Source organism: Clytia hemisphaerica, unplaced genomic scaffold (assembly GCF_902728285.1).
Source record: "Clytia hemisphaerica strain Z4C2 unplaced genomic scaffold, Clytia hemisphaerica genome assembly, whole genome shotgun sequence".
NCBI lineage: Eukaryota > Metazoa > Cnidaria > Hydrozoa > Leptothecata > Clytiidae > Clytia > Clytia hemisphaerica.
In genome coordinates, this window is record NW_027103770.1 from 1,596,645 (window position 1) to 1,607,912 (window position 11,268).

Here is an 11,268-nt window from a genome sequence, read left to right on the forward strand (position 1 = left end):
TTTGAAATTATGAGAGTTAAGTGGCTCTTGGATTGATTCTGATGGTCTGAACTTGTTACATGATCTCTATATTTTATGAAACAATGATGAAGAGCACTTTTGGATCCGAAATTCCATCCGAAAAACATCTCTGAACTTGAACAATTATAAAAGATGCATTTCATTGTTAAAATGGACTGATCACAATCTAAAATCAAAAGTCACTTCCACTTAACTTTAAAACATTCTTAGATACCAAAAAGTGCGGTTTCGCGAGCGTTATGGGATTAAAAATTTCATTTTAAAGTGGTGAACCTACCCCAACCCCAATTTGTCGCAAAATGAAATTATTAATCCTTCGGGGTTCTATCTGAGCTAATTTTAGGTCATTAACGTAACGACATATCATGCATAACGTAAAAAAATCAGTTTAGAGCCTTATAGGATATTCCATTCCAGACGCTCATTTCGGATAAGGCAAAGTATGTTACTTTCAATGAAGGATTTGATGATCCTTAGATGCTCTATTCTAGTGGAAAATCTTATTTTCGTGTTCTTAAGAGGCTAAACCTTCCAAATAATTAAATTTGAGCTACTTAATATCAAATAAACATACTACAATCCTCAGTTTAAAAAGGCTTGAACTCAAAGAAAAATTAGGAATAAGTGATCCCAAACTGCTCCCAGCTAGAAGATTTTTTATTTAGGAATAGAAAATACATAAATGCTCCATCCTGCCAAATTTCAGTTCTAAAGCCCCATTAAATCAAAAGTTATTGCTCTTGGAATCCATATTCCATTTTCATTATGGAATCGTTTAATCCTAACGTAACGTGCTCCTAACTTTAAGAGGTTATAATTACTGGTTTAGTTTCTCTAGAAGGCTCGGGAAAAATGGAATGGAATCTTCAATCCTTTGCCGATCCCCTGATATCATATTAAGAAAAGGTGCATTTTGAGTGCATTTTGAGTGCATTTGAGTTTTTTACGCCAAAATGTTCTTACCATGTTCTTATTTTCGCCATTTTTTGAATATTTTTGTCCATGTTCCTAAGAAATTGGGTGCTTTTAAAGAGTCCGCAAACGTGTACCTAATAAATGAACTGAACTCTCAACAAGGGTGGCATACTTTACTTGTTTTTTTCGGGGGGTAGATGTCAGGGCAAAAAAATGTCCTCCCTACAACCAGATAAATTTCATGAGGAGTTTACTTTATCCGCTTTCTTGGGACACATTGTACACATGAAAGAGCACTATTTCAAAACGATTCTTATTAAATAATCAACTCTCGTGAAATTCTCATACTAGTAATCAAAGGCTTTATCATTTGCACTAGATTTTGTGTGGATTTTCTTTGAAAGTATCAAACACCCCTGTCTCAGTGCCCCGGTGGATCTTTTCCAATGAGTAGGGTTAAAAACTTCTAACGGACATCCAAAGGCGATAGAAATTACTCTATTGTTTCCAGCTCAATAAATGCCAGTGGGGATGATCTTAGAGTGTGCAATTTTTTTCATTCAATTTAAAATGAATATAATTTTAGGGCAATATTCTTAGTGGAATGAGAATTCAATGTGGTTTTTCAATGGGGATGGAATTTTAGAGGTTTCCTTCCAACGGGGACGAGTTTTTGACTACTTTTTCTAAGCGGGGTATCCACCGGGTCTGTGACACAGGGGTCGTGTTATCAAGTTTGATGCTTGATGTTTTGACCGAGGTGATACTAAAGGCCGGCCTCCGCTTTCGCGCCAAAAATGGGCAACAGTTTTTTTCTTAACCTTTTTTTGCCTGAAAAATAAACCTACGTCATAAAAAAGTTTTGCGCGAACAAGAAAGAAAGTTGAAGTAAGTTCTACTTTTTTTCATCCCTTACGTCAAATGAACCAATGGAATTGCTTCATTTTTCAACTGACCAAGAACTTTACAAAAACATCAAAAAGTTTTCGCTCATGCCGCGCGAAAGTGGGAGACCGGACAAGGATTGAAATAGAAAATCGGTGACTAGGGTCATGACTTTCTCAAGGTTCCTAATAGTGTTCATTTTTGTATGAACAGAAGTACGCGTTATCATTGGATATTAGTGGATCAACATTTTGGTCTGCCAGTAACTTCATTCGTCGGTTAAGCTTTGGTGGACTTGTAAGCCGTTATCGACATTTACATCTGCTTTAATCTTAAGTGCAATTGTAATAGGTTAGCATCGGTAGCGTGGTGGGTCGACAACAGATCGGGTTAACTGGGGAGAGAATTCGAGACAATTTTGATATTGGTGCCCCCTATCAAAAGTAAATATGTTCGGGTATCTTCTCTCCTTTTTGATTGAAAACTGTCTATTCTAAGGTGCAAAAAAGCAAAGGGGCACCGAAATTAGTAGTAAGAGACTCTTTTTTCATCACCCTTTGTATTTCAGCGCACCCCCCTCCTGCGCAACCACACTACTGCTACTGGTTAGAATACTTTGCAAATAACACGTGGTGTTTTGTTTTTGTATGCTTTTGTGTATGGTTAAAAGAAAAGTCACGAAAAGGGTAACGGGTACCATTCCAAAAATCATTAAGTTGGAGCAGATCCCTTTAGCAGCTGTTTTCTATGGGTGCTCAAAGTATCGAAATGTCTGTCCGCCACGAAAACCATTTTTGTAACAGACCTTTTGTTGAATGGTTTCGAATATTGGGTTGGTGACTCTGGTGACGTTCTATTTGACCAGTCGACGAGATTTAGGTACGTCAAACGGTTATTGGTATACCAATGTTTGTTGGACCTGTTTTGATAGGTAAGGTATTTTATTCGCAATTATCAAGTCATTTCCCTTTTTGAGTCTTTTAAGATTAACAGTATTATTGTGACACCATAAGCTCAAAATACAAACTGGCTATCCAGAAAATAATTCAAAATGTGTAAAAGTCTCTAATGGAAGCTGCAAGAACTCCGTCCTTTTTGATGAGTTATATCTCATGGTACACGTTTTTTTTATTAGAACACCTAAAATTTGGCTGAGCCTGGATGTGCTTATTTTTTTAGGAATTTTTAGCCTAAACTGTTCTTAAATGTGTTTTTAATTTTTCAGACTACTCTAAATCAACAATATCATGAAAAATAAATAGCATCGGTAAAGTTTGGACAATATTTGACTCTCCATTTTAGAAAATCCATGCCTAAGTTCGGTTAAAACTGCTTGAAAAGAAGAAAATATTGTAGTTTCTTGTCATTTTTTTCCAATCTGAGACTTGGCATGTTCTTACGATGTTCTTAATTTTTCAACAAATTTCAGCCTCAATGTTCTTATAAACGGGTTCTAATTAAAAAACATGTACTTAGACTCACCAATGGACTACGTAAACTTTTAGTAACTTGCTATATCGAACGAATGCAGCGAAGCGAGTGGGCACGAAATAAATTTGTTTTGAAAATTCTAACGAAAAACGAATAATTCTAAGTCGGAGAAAATTGTAAAAGAAATATCCAGTTTTTTTAGTTTCAAAAAATGATCGTGGAAATAATTAACAGAATCAGCATATTTTAATCACACTAGTATTACTTTATCGTTAAAATAAAAATCTATAAGCAAGAAAAAGCAAAAATTTATAATTGACTAGAAAATTTTTAGCATAATTAAGAATATTATAATAATAGTATTAACCAAAAATTAATGACATTTCCAAGAAGTCACGAAGAAAACACATCACGCATAAAGCCAACGCTAGAAGGTGTATTAGCCCTGAGATAGCCCGGAAGCCACTTATAGCTTTTTGAAAAGTGGCCCGGTGTTATTTGGTAGACTTTATTTTTTGACTTTGCTTGAGGTGGTAGCTAATCCGTTCCACTAGATCCAGTCCCTTCTTGGAGAAAAACAAAGAGAAAACTATGACCAAGGGATCCATCGTTTTCAAAATTTATGAAGTATTTATGAGCTTTTATTATCGTCCCGTAAATTTTGATTGGATTTTAGAATATATTTCTTGTTTTTTTGTTGTTTTCATATAATATTCGAAAACGAAAGTGAAAAAATTCAAGAGAACGATATCATCTAGTCTACTTCACTGGACTCCGCCATAAACATCATAAAAGTATTTTAGAACAAGTTTTGAGCAATATTTCAAGACATTGCAGACTCTAGAACACCAGAATTCTTAGAAAAATGGACAAAAATACTTACAAAATGATTAAAATAAGAACATATTAAGAAATTTTAAACTTAAAACTCAAAAATTAAAAACATCAAAAAAAATTCAAAAATTATGGATGTTCTTATAAAAAATTAACATATAAATGAAAAATATAGTACTATCCCAAGATGCAAAGCTCTTGTGCTTTTTATGAATTATTTAAAATCTTTATGACAATGTTTGCACATCTTACACTGCAAATCGCTTCCATCATTATCTCTCATGCCAACATTAACCAAATTATCGCTTAATAATATAATACGTAAACATTCAAAACATCTTGGCTTCCCAACTTTCAATTTCCGGAAAAAATTAAGGAAACGATAGAACCAGGAGAATTTTAAAGTCAGTTTGCGTTTTCTGCATTTATGAAGTATAATGGCATTCAGTTGAATCCTTCTTGTATTTCTACCACGAGTGATTTGGTCATGGAGATAAATCGCACGGATCGTGTGCACGATCAGGATAAAACAGGTTACAGATTCGTGATCGTAATCGCATACCATATGCATCAAAGATACACGATAATAAAATAATTCCCAAGAGTATTGAAATAGTTGTTATCGCCAGTTTACTACTTTGGAAAGGCTTCAATGGACAACTTTTCATCAATAAATCTTGGTTCTTATATTTTGATATTGTTTTCTTAACTTTTGATTTAACGTCTTTGAGTTTTGGTTTAAGCCAATCTGTAATCCCGCTATTTGTTGTTGGCTTATCCACGTGGCCATCAGCATTGGCTCCCGTACTTGTCGTTAAACTGTTTAGTTTCGTGTAAAGGGCCGCATCGCCAAGAATAACAAAAACTGAAACCATAATCACAACCAAAGCTATTAATGCTTTCAAAAATGTCTTCTGTAATTCCTCTCTTGTAAGTCTGAGAGCTGAACTTTTCCGATATTTCAACTTTTTTTCCCATCGGCGTAACGGTGTTAACTTGTCGTAATTATCGCCGTTTTCGCGCCATAAAGAGCGTAAGTTATCATCGACAATCTTGTTATCGAATTCGTCATCAGTATAATATTGCTTTAAATATCGGATAGAATCAAAAATCAATATAATAAGCGAACCAATGAAGAAGAAATTCCCAATATTTTTATAGTAATACTGAGCATCATCAAAAAGTTCTTTAATTGCAGTAAGAATCTTCAATTGAATATCATCAACATTGGGAACATTAACAAAAGGAAATTCCGGCAAATCTTTCATGAATTTATACATGCATGTGCTACTCTCGACTGCTTCATTGATATTATTGTTGATATTGTTTATAGGACCTTCCATAAGAAAACCAATGGCCATACTCAACAAAGACGCGCGTCCTTTTCCAGTAATCATTCCTGGTAGAATCAACATTAAAATGCATCTGGTATGGTGAGAAAAGAGACTCAATGTACCAGAAATGAATGCAATAGATCCACTTATAATCAAAGACCATTTCTGTCTTAGCGAGTTGTTAATTTCAGATTCTAAAACCATGTAGTATAAATAAAGGTACAACAGAGAAAATTGTACAAGAATCAATGGCAAAGCTGAAAAACGCGATGTTTGTAGAAAGTGCTTTAGCAAATGGAAACATGTCTTGCTTTTAGGAGCTGATGATTTTGATGTTTTAGGATTTTTCTTTGATGTCTTCTGTTTAACTAGTCTTTTCTTTTCCTTCGGTTTTTTCTCCTCGGGCTTTGCTTCTTTTACCTCAAAGCCTTCTATGATTGAATGAATATTTTTCGACGCCTTCGATGCCATCTTTAAGTTATTACAAAGACTTCAAATATATTCTTGTTGTTTTGGTCTTCCTGAAGCTCAAATATTCGCAAAAATAACAGCTCAATCTCTTTACATCACCACAGTCAATTTCTTTTCATAAAGAACTACGTGGGCACAGAGTATTTATACGACAGTTTTTACATGCCCTTCAATTGTCAAAACAGACAAAATAGGAGAATTTAGTTTTGTTTATACATCGTATTTGGATGAAATTGGTCTCCATCTTATGATGTTTTCAAATTACCAAACTACAAAAATTATGTCATATGACAAAATGAATGACAAGTGTCAATTTTCCATGAAATTTTCTCCTTTTTCGTAGAAATAAGAATTATGTTTTTTTCCTCTATCTCTTTACCTTTCGCGTCCATGCGTTATTCAATTTGCTTGGTTAAAGGGACATAACAGTATTTGCGAAATTTGTAAACAAACTGTAAGCAGTGGATACAAAATCAAAACAAATGTCACATGTCAAAATAAAAAATCAAACTAAATATGGCTAATTTCGATTGTTCAATTGTTTTACAAGTTTGTTTTGGACACGTGATTTTAATTGTTCTCTTTAATGACACGTGGTTCGCGCAATGTTTACATTTTACTACTTTAATTTTTTTTTCTTTATTGAAACATAAACACAGGGTACATTACGAATATATACTACAAAATACTATAAACATTAATATAGTCCCTCCGCTAGAAACTTAACTTATATCGCCAGAGGTAAGACTATGAAGAAAGGAAAAAGTAAAACAATGTGTGACGTGGAGAGAGCTATGGTTGTAGTAGACTAAAATAACGCACCACTGAACCTTCCAGATTCATGGATATATTCAACGACAGAAAGAATTATAGTTTGATTTAAAATTAAAGTCAAGCTTCCATCACCGTATAATAAAAGCCGACAAAAATAAGAAGGGTTTAGTGGGAGGAAAACAATACCTAAGTCTTGTAGTTTGTCGAATAGAGATTGTCTCGCATGGGAATATATAGAGTAGTGCAGAAAAAAGTGCTGAGTATTTTCAACTGAGTTAGTTCACGAAAATATCACGAGAACCATATGTCTAAATTTGTGCTCGTTGAGATGACTGAACCCTACCCGAAGTCGATTTAGAAAGACTACACCTTGATTGTACTACTTACTACATTAATGTCCCTTTAAAGTTAGGGACAAGGGGACGAGATGCAGTTTTTACAAGCTCTTATTTGAATTGGTTGGTTGTTAACCAGTAATAAAACATGTTTGTTACTTTTTCTAAAGAACGCGTCATCTTTATAAAAATGACTAATTATTAAAGTAAGTTATAAAAACTAGTGTGTTCATGTATCTTGTTCGATTCACTCACCAAAGAAAATTTCATAATGAACGATGAAATAAACAACAAGAATGAGGAAGATAGCAATATAGGTTAGTAACTTTTTGACAAGCTCGGTTGTTATACATACTGCCCTACTGCTAGTCTTCCTGTAGGTGGTATCCCCGGGGGGGGGGGGGGGGGGGGGGTACTAGGTTTGCGAGGTGACGGGTATGTCCGAGCCGAAAATCGAAAATCGACCCTTTGAGAGACAAAATTTTGGTGATTTTGGGACCCTTTGAGAGACTTTTTCCTAAATTTTGATCACTCTTTTCCAAATTTTGGTTTGATTTTCACCAAATTTTGGTCAAGATTTTTGGAAATCGTGACCCTTTGAGAGAGAAATTTTTGATTTTCGTGATTTACGGACCCTTTCAAGAGACTAACTTTTGAATTTGTACCCCTTTGAGAGACTTTTGAGGAATGAGAAAAGGTACCCTTATGGCTCGCACATACCCGGCACCCATTTTGCCTAAGTACCCCCCCCCGGGGTGGTATCTAGCTCATTAAGTTTGGGTATTTCTAGGTGGGAAATAGGTACCCTGAAATTTCATTTCCATTTAAAAAATAATTTGCACTCTTCTCCCGTCCGAACCAGTAAATGCATTAGTGATATTATTTCCCACCCTTATCTTTACCCTTAATATTATCCTCATCATTGAGTTTTAACAAGACTTAAAGGGCTGACTAGAAATGGAGCTATTGGATGAGAATGCACATTGCCGCTGCTTTTCAAGCTACCGATTTGATCTGGTCGACCAACTTTTTCTATAACTAGGATGTCTAAGGATACCAAAAAACCACCTTAGGATTACTCCCATTCCGGAGACGAAAAACCGAATTCTTAGGTCCTAGCTGACGGGCTAATATCAAAAGTAAAATCCATTGCAAGATTTTGAAAAACAAAACAAAATAAAATGCTAGATTCAATCTGTCGTTCAAAAGGCAGTGCATTTTTTATATCTTCATCATCTTTTTTGTTTTGTAAAGGTTGACGGTGTACTCTAGCGCTTCGGGCTTGAAACTCTATGATTCCAATGATTATCTACAATCGTTGCAAGTACCGTGGCAAGCGACCGTAGTACAGTGGTAGAGCATCCGGCTACGGTTCGCAAGGTTGTGGGTTCAACCCCCAGTCGGGTCATACCAAAGATTCCTAAAATGGTACTTGATGCCTCTCTGCTTGATGCTCAGCAACTAAGAGAAGGATCAAGGGTAAGTGGAGAAATCCAGGGAGAAAGAGTGGCGATAGATAGAAAGATAGCTATCGAAAGAGGAGCCTTCGGGTCGCCTCCGACTGCGGTCGCAAACTTACTTACTTACCGTGGCAAGTACTTTTATATCTTGAAAACTTTACAAATAAATATTGAATCTGATATATAAGCTTAATCGAAGAAATTCGACTCATTTCTCCAGTAATCTTGAGTTTGTCCAAGACCAAATAAAATGCCATAAGCACCAGAATTGTGTGTACCAGCTATTAAAACTTGACAAAGTTTTGTTGAATCTGAAATACGTCCCATCCAAACATTTTTATCAAAATTGGAGTGTGTTTGAAAAAGCTAAATAAGTTTGCGTTTAATCTAAATAAGTTTGCGTTTATCGACCCAGTGATATTCATATTGGAAGTTTATGTCGTGGCTTGGATCCAGTTGTCATGTTTGAAAAAGCTACAATAACCATATAACTGTTACAAAGAAAACTTTAAAGGGACATTAAAGTAGTAAAATGTAGACATTGCGCGAACCACGTGTCATTAAAGAGAACAATTAAAATCGCGTGTCCAAAACAAACTTGTAAAACAACTGAATAATCAAAATTAGCCATATTTGGTTTGATTTTTTATTTTGACATGTGACATTTGGTTTGATTTTGTATCCGCTGCATACAGTTTGTTAGCCTGGATATCCAAGCTCAAAATTTTAGAAAAAATAAGTTTTACCTCAGCCAGACAAAGTTCTAAAATTATAGAGCTTGGTTCACCTAGAAATCAGGTGAACCCCTATTGACAGATTTTCCTGCATGAATCCCATGGCTGCAAATAAATATATGCACATAATGACATGCATAATTTCAAGATGGTACCCCAGCAGTAATAAATCAATTTAGAATGGCAGCCTTGACCATAAAATATAGACAGTGTGGTGGAAAGTCTGTTTAGACAAAAAGTGCAAAGTGAATTTTGGAGAAATTCTTTTTTCAAAATCCACCCAAAACAGCAATACAAAATTGCCAAACAAAAAGAAGAATGAAGCAAAATAAAGATATACCTTTGGTTCTTTACACGATGCAACAAGTCATTCCGAAGATTAAAACAAGAATTCTAGCAGTAATTGAAAAGAAAAACAACCAGGACATCTAAAATTCCCATTTTTGATCTCCCACTTCTTCCCTACATTATATTGTTATTTTTATTTGGATGCGTGGTCAAACACCCAAGGGAGATAATTAGATATTCTATTGTTATTTGCTTCGAAGAAGAAAAGTCAGGGAGATTTGCAAAGCAGCGTATGCGCCTTGCTGAACGCCCGCGCGGTCCACCTAAATATTTAGGCGTACTCGCATAATTTCTTATACGCGCGCCACCATTCAGATCTCTGATTCGCTTGGACCAACCAATCAGAATAACCGCATAATCATCCTCAGATGAGAATGCAGACAATCTAGGTAAACCAGACCGTAAACATAAGAAATATCAAAATCAAAAAAAAGTTTACGGGCTGGATACCCAGGCTAACAGTTTGTTTACAAATTTCGCAAGTACTGTTATGTCCCTTTAAGTACTTCAGTAATATTTGTAATATGTGATGAATTAATTTACTTGGGCTCGAAGCACTATAATTAAAATGTTATAGTCTTAAAATATGTTCTTAAATTTCTGGCATTGAAGTTTGAAGCCTTATGCTCTTATACAATTTATTCTTATCCAAAAAACGTGTAATTGTTTCTGAATAGTGGATAATTGTCAAGAATTATATGATTACATCGAAAGAGGAATTCCTCTTGAATTACCTACATCATTGAACATTTTAATTGCACAGGTTGCAAGAGGTTGTGCAATTTTAAGATTTTTACCAAAGATTGCTATCAAAAAATTGCTTATTTGAATTTCAGCCCCACTGGAAAATTTTGCAAAAAGTTCGTCCCCGGTGAGAAAATACCCTAGAATTTCGGCCCCACTGGGAACATGAGTTTCATTTCACCAACATTCAAAATTCAATGTTTAAAAGTTGCAGTCTAAAACCATCCACACTGGATTTTTTAATCTTGAAACCATAGAACTTTTATCCCCATTAAGATTTCAATAAAATTATTTTATTATATTAATAAATAATAAATTATATTAATTACAATAAAAATTTTTATCCCCGATGTGAACAAAAGTCTCGCCGCGGCTGCGAGACAGGGGTGTGTCTATATTATGTATCAAGCAATCTTGTCATTTGCATTAAAATTTGAATAAAAATTATACTCAATAAGTGTTTCAACCAACCCTGGTATTCGATTTGGATAATCTATAACCACAATACTACCTATATTTCTATGTGAGTTTGTTTTGAAATAATCTAATACAACTTTGTTTGTCACTGATGCGATTCTCCATATAAACAACCCATAATAGCTGCCACTGGCAAAATTGATATAAAAACCTGACCCATAGTGTCGAGCAGATTGATTAAAATGTTTTAATATTGCATCCGATTTCTTCTTAATGTCAATTCCAAATATGAATGGACAAGATATTCGGTAAGTTGTTCCTAACATTTGTAGATCATAGCTCTTGACTTCTATTTGGTATTTATCCTGTACGTTGTTATTTAACGGCCATTCGAGCCCAATCTTCTTTTTGAATGCTTTGTGGTGTTTTTTCAATAGCACAATCTTGCCACGAACCTGAAAAAAATTTAATAAAAAAACGCTAAAAATTGTTATTTGAGTTTCTCCCCAAAGCTCATACACTATAAATCTTTGGCAGTCTATAAATTTACTCTCAATCATCACAA

General features: G+C 34.7%; 1 protein-coding gene across 1 annotated transcript; it reads right to left on the bottom strand.

Annotated features, from left to right (window-relative positions):
* Window positions 1-4,571: 4,571 nt before the first annotated feature.
* On the bottom strand, window positions 4,572-5,624 carry LOC136806000 (uncharacterized). The gene has a single exon (XM_067062582.1). The coding sequence runs from the start codon at window positions 5,622-5,624 to the stop codon at window positions 4,572-4,574; it is 1,053 nt and encodes a 350-aa protein (XP_066918683.1).
* Window positions 5,625-11,268: the final 5,644 nt, after the last annotated feature.

Excerpts from the sequence above, each read along its gene's own strand:
- LOC136806000 (XM_067062582.1), bottom strand. The coding sequence starts at position 5,624 with ATGGTTTTAGAATCTGAAATTAACAACTCGCTAAGACAGAAATGGTCT.